At 36.3% G+C, this 23,540-nt stretch overlaps 1 protein-coding gene across 1 annotated transcript; it reads left to right on the top strand.

Moving 5' to 3' along the window:
• The first annotated feature begins 7,388 nt into the window (after positions 1-7,388).
• Positions 7,389-21,983, top strand: LOC102801553 (receptor-type tyrosine-protein phosphatase beta-like). The gene is made up of 22 exons (XM_085505916.1): positions 7,389-7,394; positions 8,707-8,983; positions 9,306-9,581; positions 10,817-11,077; positions 11,282-11,563; positions 12,460-12,735; positions 13,048-13,326; positions 13,553-13,683; positions 13,936-14,049; positions 14,323-14,554; positions 15,424-15,643; positions 15,979-16,049; positions 16,659-16,746; positions 17,007-17,825; positions 18,764-18,845; positions 19,203-19,293; positions 19,424-19,512; positions 19,976-20,110; positions 20,249-20,371; positions 20,528-20,676; positions 20,829-20,970; positions 21,088-21,983. The coding sequence occupies exons 1-22, from the start codon at positions 7,389-7,391 to the stop codon at positions 21,175-21,177; spliced, it is 4,233 nt and encodes a 1,410-aa protein (XP_085362042.1). The 3' UTR covers positions 21,178-21,983.
• The last annotated feature ends 1,557 nt before the right edge of the window (positions 21,984-23,540 follow it).

Here is a 23,540-nt window from a genome sequence, read left to right on the forward strand (position 1 = left end):
CTATGTAGCTGTAACTGTATTTAAGATGCAAACATCTTATTCCCAAGTTAATTTAAAATTTGAATGAATAAAAAGAGTTCTGGTGGTTGATGGCCTCATTTTAATTCTTCCAAACCGAAAGACACAAATATAAATGAACACTCGTAAGGCAACATGCTTCTCTTGCAACACCTACAATGCTGCTAGCATTTATATTTGTTATTATATCCATATTCCATATAGAAAACAGTTAAAATTAAATTTATTTACAGACATAGACAACATGTAACCATGGTCGTAAAGTGTTAAAAAAAGATGGGATATTTAATTTGAAAACATTTTCTGTTTTTAAGCATAAGCTATATGCATGGGTTATTATTATATCCAGTTGTTGGGAAATCAATATTTTTTACATTTAAATTTTCACTTCGCTGACGTTAGGAGTCATTTGGAACACGCTAGCTATTGGATGAATGGCGTCTGGTTGCCTTATAATCATAACTAATGTATAAATCCAGGTACAGAAGACAAACGGTTGACGAACAAACGACATGCTCCTTTTTTTCTACATGCTTACATGGCTGAATTTGAGACTGGTACAGGCTACCAACAGGCTGTTTGGGGTTGTGTTAAGTCACAATAATCTCATTTCGATTTCGTTAGGTGACTTATCGTAACAGGGGATTGGTACTATCAAAAAACAAGGAGTGACCTAAGCCACTATTTAGTTAGGGTATCAGAAGGATACACTGCTTACATAACAATACCCTGACATCAATGTGACGATACACTTGACGTAGTTACTATATGTATGTATGTACCACATTATGCTGAAGAATTTTATTGTCAATTAAACTGAGTTCACCGGACTAGTTTGTTAATTATTCGTGATTTTCATTCGTATTATTGCCCAATTCTTTGATATTTATCGCAGTCGTAGATTTTTCCTCAGCTAAATCCATGGTATTGGCTGTAATATAGTATTGCTTATATACATATGCTAGTACTTTTTGTTCAATCACTTATACATTCTAAATAACATTTAAGGTAGAGATTCAGTTTACCGGACAGGTATTTTAATTAGTTAATTAGGAAACCAAGATGACCTCCCTTGTCCACAAAACTATATATTTTCGGAAAGCTTATTGTATGAATTTTAACATTTTGTTAGTATTTATTATTTATGGACAATGTAGTTTGAAATATGTACGTATTCGTAACGAGTGTGCGCTGTACGGTGTGATTATGTTGTGGGTGCATAAAAATATATATATTCCATAAGACAATATATTTAAATAAAAACATTTTTTCTGATAGAGGAATACCCGGCATTTATTCACAGTATCATCGTCTAAGAAATATAAATATCGATCAAAACTAAAAAAAAAAAAACACTCAATACATCATTTAGCTTCACCTATTTATTTTACGTGGAGTAGCCATTTTCAGCGCAATAGACTAGGCGTTATGCTTTCTACAACGTATGTGGTTATCATAACGAAACATAATCGTCGGCACTGGCATTCGTTTTGATTCGACTAATTGTGATGTTTGTTGTATTACGTTCGTTCGTTCATTATTGTCGTGCCTGTGACTCCGAGACCATGCCAAAGGCTGCGCCTGTGTCTCAAATCGTGGACTTATTTACCTCGGATTTACCTCCTACCCTTTTTTCATAATAATTACAACAGAACGGCTGGTATTGTACATAAACGAATATATATTTAGTGATTGTAGTTTGATTGCATGTGCTTGCGCCAACAACGCAGTCACTGTGTAAACTAATTGTTCCCACTGTAGAAGCAGTAGGGTGTCACTGCGCACGCGCGGGGATTGAACCCCCCCCCCCAAGCGACGGTAACAACATACGATAAAAATTCAAAGGCTCACGGGTAGACGCTTGTTTGTGAACAGTGACACGGTATGGCCATCTGACGCGTACGCAGGTGACAACCCCCCCCCCTTTAATTCGATACACGTATCATAACTATAACACCTGCGTGTTAAAACAATTACATTAATCGCCGCGTGGATGTAATATAGCCTATACAAAGGGATCGAATTTACAGGTGATATTATATCGATGTATTATCTCTTGGGAATCATCAAAACAGTTACGAGAAACACCTTATTTTAATACGAAATATAATGATAATATGAGTGCAGTGATCAAACTGTTAACATGGAAGAACAGAAATATAAATGAAACGTTCTCGTTTCAGATAAAAATATATAATCATAAGAAGAGTACAGGAACCTCAACTTCCTAATAGATTGTGGTACTGTCCGACCTGTGTCTGACCGAGGAAATAAAATACATATCTGTGACATTTTGAATATAAATTATTATGAAACCATGTATTTCATTGCTCATTATGGTTTGTATTATTTTCGAACACTCGAATCGCCCAATCCACAACGAGTCAACGTTTTTCTAATGTTCAAGTCAAACGTTCCAATTCAGCTGACACAATAGGCTTTGGAAAATCATATTACAATGGTTTTAAAACCCGCCTATTCATAAACACGTATAATACTGTTTTGTTTCACTGTGAAGAACACTGACCTAATACTACATGTCCATACTTGCTGAATGTGTGTTCTCGCGAGAATACGTTAGCGATATAGCACAAACTAGTTCAGGTTAATTATACCTTCGAAATATATATTTTCAAAACATGTTGTTCTCAACATATTCTTTCTTTCATTAAATCAATATATTTTTTCATTACAAGTACTTTGTGTTATTTGTCTCCTTAATCCCGAGTAACAAATGCCTTCTGGGACTCTCAAATTTTATACACAACATATTTGTCTTGCAATCGTGTACCAAAATACTAAATTTATCAATATTTCCTGAATCTTTGTCAGTCGAGTATTCGTCTAATTATGATTTTTAACATCATGTTATAGCGTTTTTTTTTTGTTTTTTTTGTTTGTTTTTTTTTTTTTGCTTTTCACCTGTTTCTGTAATACGGTTTTTAGCAAATTTTAATTGCGGGAGAATATCATTTTAACTGCACACGTCATAATAATGTTAAACTTTAAACTTGCTCGTTTTGTCGACGTCACTTATAACATTTTATTTTAAAATCACGCCCAGTTGCATTTTATGCTTGAGAAAATTATCTAAACACCTTTTTATCTATCGATTTCGTCGTTCGCTATCTTTTCCCCAAACTTCTCCGGCTCTGGATGCAGGGGCGGTAAAAACCGTTCCGAGTTGCCACAGTTGTTACCTCACATAGCAGTCGAACGAAAACTGGGCAGGCGTGATGCACCCCAGGTCACCCAAGGCAACGACGCGAACGCACTCCATATTCCATACTCCCAGCTACCATATTCGTATGTCTACATCCATCCGGGTACCTTCTCCTGAATTTATCTGATTTACGACAATAACTTTTCAAGTGAACACGATACGCGGCAATATATATGAACTGACTAGTTTGTCAGGTTTGCGTTCATTATTTGACTACCTTATTGACAAGAAAACTAGGATTTTGTAGCAATTTTTAGTCGCGATTGCCGTTCGTTTTGCCAGCGCGCTCAGCTACGCGCTTTTTGTAATTCGATCTGCGATTGCGCAGTTCGTCTACCTAGAAATCCTGAGTTGTGGATTTACTTGTGACGGCACCGTTTTGTTTGATTTTGTTATATATTTTACGGGTTTTGACTGTATATCACATATTATGTACAGTGTATTTGTTGAACAAGAATGGTGTTGAACCTAAGCTCAAGCAGTGCACAGCTCTGTGCGCAGCTCGTTTCAGTGTTCCAATGCAAACTGGAGCACTGTATAGCATATAGCTGCGCACAGGATGGCGCCGGATGTGTTTGTAAATATCAATTTTTTGCCAGGTTGATGCTGCTGAAATTGGGTTTATCAATACAACCATGAATTTAAAATTCAAATAGCTGTATAATTCAATCACTGATGAACCCTTTCAACTTGTATATCTGTGTGCATACATGCCTCCAGCTCAATGAGAATGACCTGGAAGATTTCCATGATTAAGTGCCACAATTTCCGTAAAACAATACAAATGTTCACCCCAAGAGGTGCACACACAGTTTTAGCGACCCGAAGAGCTCATTGTCCACCTCTGTTGGGGTGAACATTTGTATAGTGTAAAAAGGCGGCGGAGCGCTATTTTAGCAAAAATCGGCCGGGAAGGTGCCAAGAGAAGGCATCATATGAAACAGGTGTGTGTTGTATATTGTTGACACTTTTAAACCACAACCACGATCAAATCACGCAAATATTCCTGGTTGGCACAAATTTGAAGGGTTTCATCTGTACGTCAGCCTAAAATTCGGATAATCTGTAGCTGTGGTGTCATTATTCCCGAGTAGTTTTTCGTTCAGCTGGGGGTAGTGATATAGCTCTTACGTTACACGTATTTCTCCAGTTGAATGAAGAAAATATATAATATATAATAATAATAGCATTATTACTAACAGTGCAATGTATGACGTCATCGCGGTAGATTATAATGCAACTGATTATTGAGCATTAATGCATGCATATGAATACAATGTCAATTCGAATAAAGAAGAGTGTGTAAAAAAAGAAAAAAAAGAGGTTTTAATAATGATGAAAATGATTCTTATGATTGGCGATTTAAATTCAACAGATTCCAGATTCAGTGACACTGTAAACCTTTCCCCAAGTGACTTACAACGCTACGCAAAAACAGTAGTAGTAACAAATCCACAGCAAATCTATAATTGACTCAAGCGCCCTCATGTGTCGTACAATGTGTTCTTACGCCAATGATAGGCGCAGATTATTTGAATAATAATAAACAACCCGACCCGCCAACCCATATTGGAATTAAGCACACTATGTGCGACATACATGTGTGAGGAGTGAGCCGAGTATATATATGGAGCACAAAGTGTGCTTGATTCCATTATGGGTTGTGGGAAGTTCATTAAAAAGCGGACAATTTGTAAAAAAAACTCCACAGTGAGCGGAAGGGTTTCACAGTCACTGGCCCGCGAACCTGAATAATTTAAAATGTTTTTCTGGAAATTTTAACCACAATCTAATATGGCGAACTAGGAATGGAACTAGTTTTATTCCATCAAGCATTAATCTATTGAGTAGACCGGTGACGAATGTGTAGTGTGGAGTAGCATTGTAGTGATCGAGTATGAAGGTACCACTGGGTGCTCAAAAGTGTGACCATTTTTATACCTCGATAGTGGCAAAATCATTACCCATCTTTATATCAAAGTATCATTTCCGTCATCGCTGTTTATTCCAAATAAAACAGTTACCGTATTTGCTCTATTACAGGAGCATTCCCAATGTAAGCACATGTAAGCCAAATCACTGAGGAATGTGCGCCTCTCTTTTTGTTAAATTTCTGTTTAAATGTTGATTGATTTGTTTAATTTCTGGGTTGATGTATATATGATTCTGAGGCTGGAATCTGAGGTAGAGATATTCGCTCAAATAAGCACCTAAATACCAAATCGTTAATATTTTACCGATATTTATACCTATCTTGACCAGAAATAAAACCGATACTTATACCTATAATCCAAAAAGCGAGAATAATTTCAGGGGCACGTTCCCATTAGGCAAGTTCTATATCCCCTCCTCCAACTACACTAGCTAGATCGCCGCTGTGAACCGGCTGGACCATCAGGGTAGATGTTATTGGCAACTGTCCTGTCTATGTAATAGTTATTTTCAAATTATATGGGAGGCAGTCGATTTGACGAAAGCTTTGAAGTCAAACGAAACTTACAGGCTTAGCGAGCGAACGAACATGACTGGAAAGCTAGTGGGTGTTAGTCATCCTAGAAGGATAACCAACAATTAATTTAATCTAACTGTATAAATGAAGAACACGCCTGAGAACACAGATACTTTTATCTGTTTATGCAAATTGTGCCCCGGACTGTGACATTTACCGAGAAGTCGGTCTTTCGTCAATCGCGTTTCGCAAATAGTGTACTTCTCGTCAATACTCTTTAAAAACAGAACTGTACTCGCATTCTAGACATATTCCAACTGTGTTATTTGCTTGGATAAACCCTCGGTTAACCCTACTTCATCGACACGATAGGGAGATCTAGTCGGGAGACCACCGGGTCAACAAATCAGTTGCGGAATCTTAGAAGCGCGCGTACTAGATGGAAATCTTCGACCGAGCGCGCTTTAGAGTACAGAGCAGACGACGATGCCATATCAAAATTGTCTGATTTCGATATTATAATCCGCTGTTATTGTTTAGTATTAGATAATTATTATCTAACAATTTCTATTTTTTTTTAAATAATTTCTCCACTAATCGTTTTCAAAAACAACATTGTATTTATATCCATGGTACGGGGCATTGATACTCAACAATAGGAAACATTATCGCGAATAATCTGTGCAATGACGTCATAAAATCCATTGATAATGCTATAATGTAATGTTTAATTATTCTCGATAGTTATGAGCAATTAGATTTTCCTCTACTGTTTTTTTTGTTTTGCGAGATTTCTACTGCTTTCATTAAATTCCAAATGCAGGAAATATAATTATAAAGCAGACGCTTTTATTTATAAACAACTGGCACAAACATAGCTAAATCTCAACAAGTACATTTATTTGTCGGGTGAAAAATATCTGCCTTACGTACGTTTAATAAGTTTTAAAATTGACTTAACAACTCGCGTATTACATGCACTTTTCGCACTGAGCAAAAAATAAACAACAATTGTTATAGTCGCATTATGTATAGACGCCCTCAATCATCATTCTATGTTATGATCGATACTCACTGCACTTGATTCGATGAAACATTTACCGTTCAAAATTATCTTCCTCTCTCTCTCTATATATATATATATCCAAATATATCGAATAACCGTTTTTTTCAGGTAACTACTAATTATTGTAATTAGCCATATAGCAGTATGTGCATGGCACTGCTGTCACGTGACTGGGTTCACGGTGTGGAGTTGTATATGACTGGTTTATCACACTGTGAAGCGAGATGATCGGCCTTACAATGACCTGGCTGCACCACACCCTTGTGAATAAATTGAACAATACCGGTGCATTGATCAGCAATACAACAGTAATCACCATCGTTGGGCGTAAACACAAGAGAATAAAGTAAACAGTATATTACAATACTTAATAGTCTAGTGAGTGTAGCTGAAGATTAAGTTTCGGAGGTTTGGGTGGTTTACTTTTATTCATTTCAATTTGTACCTGATGTTAGTACTAATGTTCGTAATTGTGCTGAGTTCGTTTTACATGCTTAAGACGTCGCTCACATAGTCTCGCATCTCATAATATTGGTTCTACGTGGAATATCTACACCTCAAACTCTGATATTACAATGACTACCAGCATGGGATATACTCTATTGCTCTTGGTACTTGTCTTGTGTTCAAGCATGACGGTAAGAAACAACGTATATTTTGTTATACTATACTCCAAATACTTGTTTTTCTCTTTCTTAAACGTCTAGGGCAGCACTAGCAAATACAGAAATATCAGTTCAATTCGATTTTAGACCGATATATGATTTTAGTTTACTTGTAGCGAGGGCTCGTTACGATGCTCGGGTGCCGATCGATATGACATATTAGCAATCTGTGACATATTTTAAAAGAAAATTGACGTGAAAACATGACTTCGGTCGCTTTTTGACGTTTTCATTCATATTGAACACTCGAAGTGTCCTACAATCAACGGGTCAGCGTTATTCTAATGTTCTATTCAAACGTACAATTCAACAACTACAATTGTCTTTTGAAACTCTCATTACAAAGCTTTTAAAACACGACCATTCATAAATGCCTATACTGTAAGCTGGTATATTTAGTACTGCTTTGTTTGATTGTGGGGGACAGTCACCTCATAAGTACGTACCTACATCAAAACATTCCAACAGCACGTACAGCATGTTTGCGGCCGAAGTTATATTCTGGTACAAATATATCTCACACTCAGGTTTACTTTAGCGGCGTGCGCATAATGGTGCGCAGTAGTACTGTAGTTATTAGTTTATTAGTAGCATGTCATATGCTTTAAGAAATACATTTACATAGTATTCTGCTCAACTGCACGTATGGCACATGTAAAAAAGTATTCATTTATTTAAGAGGGCTCTATTCAAAAAAATAGCCTCTAAGTAACGAGACACTCGATGTCTACGAGGTTACGCGAGTTCTCGCGAGAGTGCATTGTTTTCAACTTACCATTAAAACATGTATTTTCAAATCACATTGTTGCCAATAAGTCTTTATTTTGTCCGTCAATATAATACATTTTTTATTTCAAGGGTCGATAACCACCATATTCGTATTAAATACGTGTACGCAACAAATATTTCATGAAAATTAATCGATCACCCATCAGGACTGTGACTGTGACGTGATTTGATATTTAGTCATCTCTGTTTATGAATGTTTTTGTTTCTGTTATGTACTTTGACACATTTTAATCGTAAAAGGCGCAAGATAATTCATATCTATATTCTTAATTATAACTCCAATGCACTATAATGAAAGGAAAATACTCTAGAAATTGTAAAAGTGTTTTACAGTATAGCAAGCATTTGAATTGTATGTTAATATATGAGATTTGCATACGTGACGTTACATGGTATGACCATATCGAGGACAACGCGTCATGGCGGCTATGAAGGTTTACCCGACCCTATACATATGCAAAATATTTGCCATCAATAATATGTATGATTGTACTAGGCGAGTGGTCAGAGTGTAGCGAACCTCATAGCATCGGACGAAACAACAACCTCCATCAGATTACGCTGGGATCCAGCAGACGGAAGTGCCGACTATCAGTATCGGATACTAATTTTGTCTCCGGATATGACGACACAGTTGGTCACCGACACGACCGATATTGTAATTACGGACCTGAAACCGGAAACAGCTTACACGTTCAAGATTAGCTGTCAAAGTACAAATATAACATGTGCTCAATCGGTGGAGGTAAAAGCAAGAACTCTGGGTGTTGCAGGTAATTGTGTTCTGTAATTAAAAACAAAACATTAATTCTTTATTGCGTTCAACATGGCGAACGCTTGTGTGACGTAGCTATCACGGATGAAAGAAACAATAGCAACAACCAACAAACATTTAGTTTTAGTTACGGACAAAAAATAACAAAATATTAGTGACGCCTATTTTACATATTCAGTTAGAGAATGCAAATAATTTGGCTTGAACTTGAACGTTTTAATTTTCTTATCTGCAATCTTTCGTCGCGTATTTCGACAACCTGATTGGAATTACTGACTTACCATTTAATGTAAGTGATTGTATCTTATTTGTTGTCTCAGCTGATGTCCCACACTCATTTGAAGTTGTAGTAAATGAAGTCACTGAAGATACTATCCGAATCCAGTGGACCACACCTACCGGTGAATTCTCACATTATCATATATCCAGAACACCGGAGGATGGTTTGCCTGTACCTCCGACGACAGTAGCTTTGACGAAAACATCGCAGACCTTTTCTGAACTAACGTCTGGTCAGGAGTATGTGATCACGGTGAAAACCGCGAGTGGTGCTATAATTACTGACGATGCGGTAGGTTCAGTGACTCAGAGAACTAGTAAGTGATTTTACTTTCTATAATTATCTACTTCGACCGGGGAATGCCCACCTTAAAAATGTGGAAATATATACCCTGTGAAACGCTATTTCCTGCATTTTTAGGGGCAACTTTTGCTGACAGGAAGGATTTCAGCTTGATTTTCGAGGGGCGACGACCCCTTCCAATAGTTTTCGAGAGGGCGATCTCTGCCCCCCTCGCCGCCGCCATGCGGATGGTGAGGAGAACAACCCCCCGTAAAGCCGTCTCTGCTCTGGTGTCGCGCGTATTTTGGAACTGCATTACGAATAGAAATGCCGTTGTAGTCAGTACCCACCAAATAAAAGCCAGCTTACTGGAACGTAATTATCTGTGATTTGCAAATGAACAATCCGTTCACTTAATGTAAAATTCGCAACTTACCCAACACATGTGTACAGAAAAAATAATAACTAACTTTCTGTGAAAACACGTATTATTCATATTCGTTTAATATGGCGATTTTGAATTTTCTTGAAAGTTGGGCTCATTTTATTTTTGACGTGTTTTTAACAGTTTCAAACAACATTGTTTTTGCTAGTCTTCTAGCCTCATTTTACTAAACCATCCTTTATAATAACGTGGAACACTTTTAACGTATTTTTCAACACTTACTGAATGTTTAAAATTGAAAAACGTGACTCTCTGCGACGTGACTTTCTGCCAATATTTGTGAGTGAATGGGATCCACTGCCTTAATTTCAGTTGTATGTGACAAATGTGGGCCGTGAATTAAAATAAAAAACTTTCAGTGTGATATCAACTAGAAATACGCGATACTAATAAATTCAAACTACAAGTGCAATATGCAGGCGCTGATTCATAATACAGGCTGGTGCTCGTCGTGTTGCTTCATTTTTCATATGCGACGTATGCAAGGCATGTAAACGAAATATCTACATGTTCTGATCGTTCATTATTTGAATACCACCGTTAGCCAAGTTAAAAATACATATGAATCCAAAAGGATGTGTGTGGTGATACAGACATTTCCTTGTATGTATAAAACCATGTCTTTTCATGAAAACAATCAAATGAAAGTTGAAACGATCGACATTGGAAACTAAAGATTTAAGTACATTTGTATTCAAATTAGCACAAATCTTAATTCAAATCTTAAATCTTAAAACATTAATTCACATAACAGTCTAGAAAATACGCTTCAGAAACGATCTCTTATTGACAGCTCCATTTTTCTTTTAATTGTTTTTTTATAGAACCCGAACGACCCGGCCCGATCGTCATCACCTCCGTCACCGTTAATCGAATTTATATCTCGTGGTCTGAAGCAGCTGGTATTGCTGATCTCTATGAAATCACTTACATTCCCGATAACGGAATCGACAACTCACCGACCTATGTATTGGGAACTGAATACACACTTACTGGTCTGACACCCGTCACTGAGTATAGCATCGCCATTAAAACGACTGCCGGTCAACTGCTCAGTGAAGCTCGACAAACAAACGTGTACACTAGTAAGTTCTGATTCTCTAATCATAAAGCATGAAGGTTTATGGTAGAAAAAAATATCGAAATATTTTCTTGGTTCTACAGGTGATTCAACAAATGTAAAATGCAACACAGGCATGCAACGGTATACCCGTCCCAAGTACCCTTTTTAATGTGCATGATTGTATAAATGTATCTGATTATTGATTTCAATTATTTCTCAACCACAGTGGCACCACCTCCAAGGGATGTTCTAATCACAGACTATGATACGACCTCTATAGATTTGTCTTGGTTGCAACCAGTTAGTGTGAACATTGACCGGTATATAGTTACTTTAGATCCTCCACGTGATGATGGAGTTGCCGAATTTGATGTCGGCAACACCGATTTAGCTTACACTCTCAGAGATCTCAGACCTGGCAGAGAGTATGACATTGATCTGAAAACTGTTGTGCTGGCTAGAGACAGGGAGATTAATAGTGTTCCTACAACTGTTGTACAGCGAACGAGTGAGTGATCTTGTTTCGTATAGATCAGCTATATGTATATATGTAGCATATGATGTTATTTAAGGTAGAAGCCTACTCATAAATTAAAAAAACACAGAATTTATTCATTTTGAAATAGATTTACCTAAAAAAAGTTGGGGGTCACCAGCCTTTTTTTCGAGAAATTGATGGTTGTATTTTAGTGGAAATTAAAGTCGCCATTTTGACACTATTATAACACTTTTACCACAGGTTCCTATGGCAGAGATATTATGCAATATCTCAAAATCTAGCCTGGTGACATAGGCTGAAAAAATCATATATTGTTAATGATGGAGTACATTTTGTTGTTCCGAATTATTTAAAAAATCAGGGTTTTAAAAAGTGTCAAAAAATGCAATTTTTCTTTAACATTGTGTTCTATGGAATTGTTCTAAAAATAGTAATTTTCAAGAAATATTAGGACACGTTTCTCAAAAAGCTTAACTGTAACACACAAAATAATGCTATTTCACTGTACCATGGGACATTAGCTTCACGATTGTACATATTAAACTATGACATTGTCATGCGATTTATGACCAATTTTGTCAGAAATTATGACTAGGCTTCTACCCACTAATGTTATTGAACTAATTAAAGAGGGAGGGTCGTTACCTGCGCAGGCGCGGGAATTGAGTCCCAAGCGGCGAAAACAACACACGCTAAAAACGCAAAGGCTCATGGGTAGACGTTTGTTTGTAAACGCTATGGCCATCTGACTCATGCGCAGGTGACGACACCCCCGTTTTAATCTATAGACACTTATTCTCAACAAAATATTGGTTGGAATGCATAGATTTGTTGATTTTTAGATACAAATTGTCATCAATAATCGACAATTATCTAATAAAAGAATATATATGCTCGCTTCCCAGTTCCAACACCACCACAGAGTATCACAGTCGACCTCGATGACATTGGTCCTACCTATGCAAAGGTGTCATGGCAACCATCTACAGGCGATGTGGATGAGTACGTCATCACGTACCGTCCGTACACAACGGCTTCGGAGCCTTGGATATCGGCGTCGCCATTAGAAACGTCTAAAGATATTGTTGGTTTGATGAATGAACCAACGTATACATTTACTATCATGGCGTACAGTGGAGGTCTACAAAGTACACCAGTTACGTCAATGGCAGTGAATTTAAGTAAGATATACAATTGTCAAATAACAAATTATATTAATAATATATACGTAAGGTGATAATTTAACAATTCAACAAACTGAAAATAAAAATTGAATCAATAACTCTAAATCACTGGAATAAATGAAGCGGTATATTGACGGACAAACAAAATAATTTTACTAGTATTAGTCAACCCACTTAGATGAAGTGAATTATTTTCTATCTAGAGGAACCGTGAACTACCACTCTTGGTGATAGATGTGCATGATACTAACGTTAATCTACTAGGCAATAAACTTATGTTGATATATTTTTTATCATATGCACATGTAGGACCATATGGACCTGGTCAAATCCGTGTGGTTGAGGTGACCAGGACAGAAATAACCGTGATTTGGTCGGAAGGACTAACTGGAACGGAGATCTATGAAGTTAGCATTCGAGAATATGATGATGTTGGTGCAAGAACTTTCACCGATACGATATCAGATAGCAGTACATATACGTTCACGAACTTGCAAATATTTGTAAAATATCTCATAACTGTTTGCTCAATCAAAAGCGATCTTAAAAGTCTCGCTTCTACGTTTGAGCAGAGAACATTTGGCGACAGTGAGTATATATTCAAACTATTTGCTTCGGGTAAATAACACTCATTGACTTTCCCACAATGATGGTGTCATGGAAACAATCTTCACTATTTGAAGGGCACTGTATTCCAGTCAAGGCAGAAATGTATTTATTCTACGAACACTTTGCTTACTCGCACTGTGCTCATACATTTTTCACAATGCTAACTATTACTACTCAATAGTATGTTAAATAATTTATACAACAGTTCCTGGTCCGGTTCGTCACTTCGAGGTTTCCTATCAGCATCCCTTCACTGTAGTTGCATCATTCAGATCACCTGTGGAACCTAATGGTGTTCTGGAAACGTACATCGTAACGTTTTTAGGAATAATTGAGGTAATATAATTTTGAAAAAGAAACTTCCTAATGTCATTATTGACTTATTGTTGAATCTTCGCAACATACTTTATACAAGGAGTGACAATATATTTTATAGTTCGAATATATAAGAGTACTGGACAAGAAATATCAATACACTTTTAGCCCCACGTCTGTACTAATGCAATTAACACATCATTGTTGAAACGATATTAACTGTCAGTAGATCGATTTGACATATTATGTTAATAGTGTTTTTTTTTCTTTTAGAATGCCATAACTCACTCCCCAGACACGACATTAATAATTGCAGACGCTTCCAAAGATGTATACACGGATCAAAAAATAACCGGTTTTAAACCTGGCTATACGTATACATTCTCAGTAAGTCAAGACCCCACCGTTTTTAGTCGTATTGTTGTAAGATAAATAATGTAAAATTCGTAATACCTATATACGTCCATGATTGTCGATTACCTTTTACGGGTTATTTCTTAACATGGGGCGACGAGCTCGAATGCAAGTGGTTAATAACACAACAAAGGCTGGAAGCATGTATTCTAAATATATCGAACGCAAATCGATCTGAATAATAATGTTTGAGCAAACAAAAAATCAGTTAAACCTTGATTTTTTTTTGAAATCCTCTATCTATAGATCCAGGCTGAAAATATTCAAGGACGAAGTAACGCTACATCATCGACACCACATAGTCTAACAATGCCAGTATACCCACCACTTGTACCTGGTGTTAGTCCACACACATTGCGTCATCAATTGTTCAAGAGTTCCACGCATACATCAATCACATTGAATGTATGGTATGATCTTTTCGATGAGAGCAACGGACCTATCGTGTCATACACTATACTGGTTGCCGAGATCGGTGGTAAGTTGTATTATCTTGTATCAAAAGCTCTTTCTATACAAACACAATACCGAGATACAAAAGCGTTTTCCAGTAAGTTATTTCGTATTTGAAAAGTAATTTCCCATATATGTTATTTCATTATCGGGGTTAAAAACTGGGCTAAGTTGCATCAAAATCCGATTCAATTAAGTTAGCCATATGATACGTAATACCCCTAATTGAATGTACGTTACTTTTGGAGTGCTGGAGTGAGGCATACTTTGTGCATTTCATGCATTTCAAATACAATGGGAAGCTAAATATGTCATTTTGAAGTGATCCCAAATACATTAAGTTACGTCCCATTTCACACTAAAATAATGATGATGTGGTTATTTGGCACTGGGCCGTCTGCTACGAACACCACAAATAATGTTCGCGAACGAGAAGTCTGGTACGTGGTGTGTCCTAAAATGAAATGCGCTGTGTCACACCCCGTCTATTTTATAGTTTAGCGGAATTTATCATTTATCGATGGCGGCGCTGTTAAATATTTGTTTCAACTCATGTACGTCGCTATTGATTACGACTTTTTCAATTTATCTATTGTGTGTTAAATCGGTAAGGAAATTAAATATAGATATAAAGGCACAGTATCTAGTTTGTGTATGTATTTAATACGAATATTATTTTTTTAAATCTTTCAAAACAGAATGTATCACTGATCAGACACGTTTGCCTAACGCCCTTGTTCAGACATGTACTTATGGTGTTTTGTTTATTGTAATTATTCAGATGTATGTGATTTAGTCTATCTACAAGTGTCTAGAATAGAGAGAAATGTTTTATAACTATTGTTCAACTGGCAAGTATGTAATTTTGTAACCGTTCTCATTTCTTTTTCATAGTCACGACTAGAGTGGCACCAGGGGTTCCACAAGGTTGGAGAGAGGTCAAAGATCAAACACCACGGCAAATCTGGCAGACAAATGAACAATTCAATCTGTTTGTGAAAAACGATCTCGCCGGCACCGCCTCGCCGGATGTATACGTGATTGGATCCGAGGATTGTAGCATGGATACTGATAAATACTGCAATGGACCATTACAACCACTCACTCAATACATGTAAGTAGCATGGAAATTATGTGGATTTGCAATACATTGTAGAATAGTGCCTTAGACAGTGCATGGAACAGTCTAGTATATTTTTAAAATTAGTCCAAACTTCCAGCAAATTCAAATGAATTTGAAATCTTCACCCACAGCGACGTAGCTACCTAAATCCTTACATAGAATATCGTCCAAAATAGCGAATAGTTAACAATTGGTTTTCACAGAACGAATGATTTGATGACAATATTATTGGAATTACATATAATTTTATGGTGCAGCTACATCTCGCATTGGTCAACATCATGTATTAAAATGTGCATTGTGTATGCAATACTTATTTATTACAGAGTTAAGGTAAGAGCTTTTATATATGATGGACGATACACTGATACTGAATGGTCAATGCCAATGATGACAGGTGAGTAATCTATATAGCGAATAAATTAACGACACAATGTACCTTTCTGTTTGTTTCGGAAAACTATTGATAATATCAACGCTGGACTATGATATAACAGATAGAACACAGACATTCCTCTAACAAATTGAAATCTAGGTTTAGTTCTGTACACAATGTCGATAACGACTTTCCGTTAATCTTTTCTTTTGGAGGAAAACAACAGATTTTGACTAAAAAAACAGAAATATATTAGGAATAATTAATAACGAAATGTATTCATAATTCATAATTACCGAGTAAAACAAAAATATTACAAGAAAAGATATTTCGCTATATTCTCTATATTTTTGCATTTTAATTTGAATTGTCTTGAATTATGACTATGTAGTGTGTTCAAAAGCACATGTATAAAAACTTTAATAATTTGATTTTGTTTGTTAAGAAAACTATATTTGTCTGCATAAAAACGAAAGAATTTCACAGTGTCGTAAAGGGAATTTGTTTATCGTAGTGTTAAATGTGAATAGAAGATTTATACATATATTTATTTTATTTGTACTCTGTGCATTCGTGGGTCGCTTTACATTAGAATGAGATATATCATGTTATTTTGTTATTACTCGAAAGCTTACGATCCATGGTGGTATGGGTATGCGGTTATTGGTATTGTGGCGCTTGGTATAATAGTTCTTATGGTCATTGTTTGCTGGAGATGGTGAGTTTTTATCATGAATATTTTATCACAAAAAATATTGTATTCGTGTGTATCTTACAATTTAAATAAAGAATCACTATAAATACCATTCTTATGTGGAATGTATATTCATCGCAATTTGCAACGAAGTCAAACTGCAATAATTGAAAAGAATTTGGACTTTTTCACAATTAAGCCACAGGTGGGGGGTCACACCTGTAAACACTCCTTAACCAACGTAATATTGTATACTTATTTACTTTTTGTTCTCTATTCGACAGCTGGTGCGCAGAATCGCAACAAACTTCGCAAGATGACACAAACAAACAGCAGCATGACAATCCTGTTTATATGCGCGACAAACCGTCTTACCAAATGCGTAATGGTGTTACCCGTCTGACAAACGAGAATGTGTTAGTCACAACAGCGTCGTCGAGACCGAGAGAAATGACAAGGGTCTACGAAGATACAAACGGTGTTACAAATCGGGCATACGTGAGAGCTGAGGAAAGCGTTCATCACCATCGTCCTAAATTTGAGGATAGAGTGTACAAACCAAGATCTGGGCGTTCGACATCATCACATTACGTACATTCAGCGGACGATTCTCGATACATAAGCAGAGAAGATGGTGTATATTTGCGTGAAGGAGAAGTTAATGAGCGCGGTCAACAAACGTACGTTTCACAGGAAAGCATCTCTCCCCAGAGACGCGATGACATTGTCCTTGAAATAGCGCCATCGCCGTCGGAACAAAGTGAGACAACTTATTATGGTGATTACAAAACCGATAACCGCATTTACGTTCGTGACGAAGAAATAGTAAATCGCGACCCATCAACCATTTCCACGGGAAGCAGCCAAAAAATCGTAGTTGTACCACAACCAACACGCTATATACAAACGGTAGATGATTCGCAATACATACAAAAGTCGAACAACACGCACGTGAGAAGAGAAGCGATTGTTAAGCGAAAGGAGCCAATATATTTGTTCCGGCATCCGCGACCACGTTCCTCTAATCAGAAAGTTATTGTCACCGAGAAAACACCACAGAGAAGGATTTTTAATACGTACCCTATATCACACAAACTATCAAGGTGAGACTGTCTTTTGCACTCAAGCGAGCATCACAGCCGTCAACAAATTTACTGAGTCTGTAAAATGTATTGAACCATACGGTGCTGTTCATCAATTGATATTTTCACAAATAAGCTTACTATGATGACGCCGAGCTTATCTATTTCACACCAACGAAATAAATTTTAAAAACGACATATCATAATTTACACTGCAGTCCGTCGTACCCTATATGATTTAGGTGATAGTTCCAGTGCTCATTTAGGTACGGAACGCGACGTTACAGCTAAATTTTGTTTACTTCTATTTTGAGCATTTCTGCACTGTTTTTGTTACTATACACTAAGGTTAAATGATACTAACACGGCTTTGTACACTTATGTGGTGAATTGTGCAGTACGTCTTCGGCGATGGGTACTGCCTAAATACAAATGTATTATTGTCAAATATTCTTTGAACAAGTAATAACGTAAACGATAAAAATGTGTCGTTACGTTAAAGCGGGAGGGTCGACACATGTGCACGCGCGGGAATTGAGTCCCAAGCGATGAAAACAACATACGGTAAGAACGCAAAGGCTCATGGGTAGACTTTTGTTTGTAAACAATTACACGCTATGGCTACCTGACGCATGCGTAGGTGACGACTTCCCCGCATTAAAGGAATCATCAAACCGAATAACATAATGAACCCTCAAGAAAAAGCTCTACAAATGTAGGAGAATACAAATTAGATAGAGGACTGCATAAATTGATGACAAGTTGAATATCTAGAGAATGAAGAGTGGTATAAAAAAAATAATTGTAAATTGCATGTTCTTACATTTGCCGAGCTCTTTTATCTAGGAGTATTATGTTGTTAGCATTGACTTTCCTTTAACATGCTTAATGATTGTATCAACAGTTGTTAAAACATATTAATCTAATACAATTCAGTAATTCTTCTTTTGTTTTATTAGACCTGTTCTAATTGAAGCGTTCGCGGAGCATTATAGACAATTGGCAGCTGATTCTGAGTATCGATTTCAGGAAGAATATGATGTGAGTAATCCGTCTTATTTTACCCAATTCGTTTATTACCTGAAATACACAAAAACACATTCAAACCGTTAGCATACACATTTTTCATCACCAAATAAAAAAAAAACGTAACGAGAATTTAGTCAAAGTGCATTGATGAATAGAGCCACATTTGTCGACGTCGACGTGCAATGACGATACGTTGTCTTGCTAATGTAGATACAGTTTCTATTTAAGTAGGTAAGTTTGCAGCATTTATTTTTTATGTGCCATCAACGAGCGAAACACAGTTACTGTTGTTTTTATTTATTCGAAATATGATGGTCAGGTGTTGATTGGTGTGTGTATTTTTCCATACACTCATTTATTACTTTTCAGGATTTACGTTCGATTGGCACAAACTACTCGTCGCTGATTGGCGAACGTGCTGAAAATCGGCTGAAGAACAGATACACAAATATACTTCCGTGTAAGTATTAACTTTTCAATGCATTCTCGTGACAGCATATACCCACTGTCACGCCGCTTGACACATAGATACGACTTAGCTAAGCTCATATGATGTCACTCAACTTTGAATATATTTACTCTTCCATCAGATGATCACACAAGAGTTAAGCTGATAGAAATGAACGAAGATGACGAGGAAGACATTGGATCAACCTACATTAACGCAAATTATATTTCAGTACGTATGTGAACACGTGTAATTATGACCACACCAATTGTTAGGGTGATATGGAAAACCGTTAATACAGTCATAGAAAAGTATCGTAAACACCCTGTGGCAGTCTGAAAATGTTTCGTTAATTTTTAAACGTTCAACGAAATCAATTATCAACTTAATTTTCATATCAAGGTTTTACATTGCTGTTTTACTCGCCCAATTCAGAACACTAGACACTCTCGGATTTGCGCTGGTGAAAAAATTGCCCTCTTCGTGTTTTGGACTATTTTTGTTAAGGACGTTGTTTCTAAAACTTTTCTTTGTTGGTTAATTATTCACATCGGCATTAAACAACTTTGCATGGATTGTAACAAAGACTTATATCGAAAGTAAAATATAAACTGTGTATGCTGATAATAATAACTCATCATTAGTGTATGTATGTAATGTAATGTATGTAATGTTTGTATGCTATCACACACAGGGATATACCTCACCAAGAGAGTACATAGCAACCCAAGGGCCTCTACCGACAACAAAAGACGATTTCTGGAGAATGATCTGGGAACAGAATACGCAGACTATAGTTATGATTACCCGGTGTGTTGAGAAAGGAAAGGTGAGGAGACAGCATGAATAATACCCTTCGTCGTAGTTGATATCTTTGTTGGTATTCAAAATGCACTGTAATTTATGTATACGTGTGAATTTGTATTTTTATAACAAATAATGAACATGGTTAGGTATATATCTGCAGGTGAGATGTGATCATTATTGGCCATTTGATTCCGATCCGACTGAATATGGGGACATTACGATTACCATGGCTTCAGAATCTGTTTTACCAGAATGGACTGTACGAGATTTTACTCTAGAGCTGGTGAGAAATTTCAATATGCATATTAACGGATGTGATACAATATCGACTTAAGTGATGACAATACAATCGAATGGCCCAATTAATAGGGTATATTAAGTAGGAAAAACGCAACAATCAATATACTAAAATAATAAGTGTTGGTGTATGTATTCACAGAAACGTGAAGTAAGGTCACTTCGACACTTCCAGTTCACTGCCTGGCCTGATCACGGTGCCCTAGGTAGAACAGATTTATTGCTCAGATTCGTTCGTACTGTGCGTGGTCAGATACCGAGAAATGCTGGTCCGACCATCGTTCATTGCAGGTGAGCCCATGTAATTTAAATGCTGATCTTAATCCAATTATCTTCTTAAGTAAATAATGTTATACCTGTTCAAACAACATGTATTCTTACTCGCATTCTTTGTCATGTGCAGTTGCATTTGTGATGAAACAGTTCTAATGTTCTATTTCAAGTGCTGGTGTTGGACGTTCCGGTACGTTCGTGGCTTTCGATTTCGTCCTTCAACACCTTGCTAGGAAGGAGAATAAATTCATTGACATATTTGGTGTAGTAGCGAGGATGAGACAGCAGAGATGTTACATGGTGCAGACAGAGGTGAGATTTGAAGAGCGATCAATTCATTTATAGGCGTTTGTCACCCCCGGCATTTCAGTAAACATAGTGTTCCAACAATTGTGCAACATCAGAGTAATAATTTCTTATTGTTTACAGGCTCAGTACGTGTTCATCCACAAAGCTGTACTGGATGTACTAGAAGGTCGTGTCAGCGATAGTAATTGGTTGTTGACCCCATCCCTGTGAGCAATATACCTTGATATTACCTTCTACTATATCGTCATATGGTTCTTGAAAAATGTCGAGCCCATTTGTAAATAAGTAAACTAGCATGTGTCGATTATATATGTTGCCAGCAAATTTAGTGAGTGAGTGAGTGAGTGAGTGCTCGTACACACAAGGTTGTGTCGTAGTTGTTATCGGTACAATAGCAAAGTGTCTTTTTATATTAAGCACATCCGTAGAGTTATAATTATTTACATTTAATTATATAAACTTAGGACACGATTTATTATTTTTTTTACTTGAATAAAATAAAATATAATAACGTAATCACGGCATTTGAACAGCTTATCAAATAATGCCAGACGATTGACAACTACAATTGATACGATACGATGATGAACTAATCACGAATTGATTATAGAACTAAGTAGCAGCGAAAGTTTATGAAATACGGAGAAGTGAATTGAAAAGGAATATTTTCATCTCGGCTATCGTTAGTGGTAAAACAGTCAAGTTGTTAATATTGTCAGTTTGACTCTTACGTAACTGAACAAACCTACCAATACTATTTTGTTTCTAGTATGATTAAAGTTAATATCACATATTTAAGAAAAATGTATTTAATGCTTAATATTTGTATTGAATTGTAATAAACATGCATATGCATATTCATATCTAGTGATATATTTGTTAATGCATCAATTAATCGTTATGATGTACGATAATAGCACGCACATAATTTTGAACCATGTTTTTGTAATAAGTAAGTAATCTACGTTAATGCCACTTTACTTTAACTGATTATATAATTAAACTAATAAAAGGTATGTACTGTTGTGTATTTTATACTTGTGACACACATGCATGCATGTTAGTTAGTAAGACAACATTACAGTCTGTATTACCAGCCAGGGGAAAGCCAGTTATCCGTGAATAAAACTATAAATATAGCCCCCAATGAATCAATGTACTATTACAGGGAGAACATTAACGCATTATATTATACTAGTAAATATTAAATTTACCGTCTCTAAAAATGTCGTATCTGGGACATATTAGGGTGTTATCGTCCATAATTATTACTACAAGCAGAACATAATGCCTAATAATAAATCAATAAAAAATAGCATTATCATTGTCGGCTCAAAGCTTTTCGTCTAACCTATTGCCAGTCGTATTTTCCATTTCCGGATTACATTTAGACTATCACATATGTAGGTCAACGACCCCCACATTCACAGCCGACTGACGTAAACAAATGGTGTTATAACAAGCTAAACTTTCAAAGTACTGTCTGAATAACATGACATTACCAAATTAACATGTTCCAATTAAGACACAGTACAGCACAATTATCTCAGAATTTAAATTGGGAAAGGTCAACTGAAATATGCAGTATACTGTAAAACATGTTGAAAAAGCGACATGCAATGTTGGTGAATTCTGGTAAAATGACGTAATAGCGAAATGTTGATTTAGCGAATCTCTCTTGTCATTGTTTATTTCTTTGTTTGGCGGTCATTTTGAATTGATAATAAAATCATTAGCGACATCTTGAATTAGCCAATCAGTTCTCTTGCAAAATTCGCGAAAAGAACATGTTTACAGTATACAATTGTTTATACAATCACATACAAAAAACTACAATAGCCCTAAACATTATAAAATGGGACCTGACTGAAAATTATAAATACAAGTTCTTTCCTGCATACAAGCATTGTTTGGAAATCTTTTGTAAGCTAGCACTCTCCCAGTGAAAACTAATTATTGGGAACAAAACATCTCTACATGAGAAACCGCAATGTTTCGATGCTCAATTTATTCTGATAAAATGTACCAATACGCCAAGCCAGCCGTTGCTTAAAATTGCAATTTCGTCTAGCCTCACATTATATCCAGCCATTATTCAGCACACCAATGCTAACTATCAGAATGAAAACTATGTGATTACTCGAATGTATTCCCTGTAATTTATAGGTTTGACCCACACGATGAAAACGAATGTACACAACATGAACACTGGTAACACATAGAGGACAGCATGCAACCAATTTTTGAATATTTATCAATAACATACCTTTCTTTTCACTGCCTTTTAAGATGAAACCTAATTGTCACTACTATCCGGTATATAGTGTGTATGAATAAGTTCGATTAGTTCATCTATTGAAAGTATTTATTAGATAGACAATGTTTATTTGCTTTGCATTGCAAAGAGGCTGCGTATTGCATCAAAAATACAGTGTGTAAATTGCTTTTAGGCCAAAAACAATTATGTTGCCCTCAAGTCGGAAAATTGAAAAATTGGATCAGTCGGTCGGATTCCTTTTTTGTGTATCGTAAAGAGCCGAGGTATATGAAAAAAAACGCGACCCGATATTTCA

This window comes from Saccoglossus kowalevskii, chromosome 12 (assembly GCF_978046115.1).
Source record: "Saccoglossus kowalevskii chromosome 12, keSacKowa6.1, whole genome shotgun sequence".
NCBI classification, from domain to species: Eukaryota; Metazoa; Hemichordata; class Enteropneusta; family Harrimaniidae; genus Saccoglossus; species Saccoglossus kowalevskii.

Excerpts from the sequence above, each read along its gene's own strand:
- LOC102801553 (XM_085505916.1), top strand. Across the intron at positions 12,736-13,047 it reads GTCAATGGCAGTGAATTTAA|GACCATATGGACCTGGTCAA; the intron begins GTAAGATATACA and ends ATGCACATGTAG. Across the intron at positions 19,513-19,975 it reads TTAACGCAAATTATATTTCA|GGATATACCTCACCAAGAGA; the intron begins GTACGTATGTGA and ends TATCACACACAG.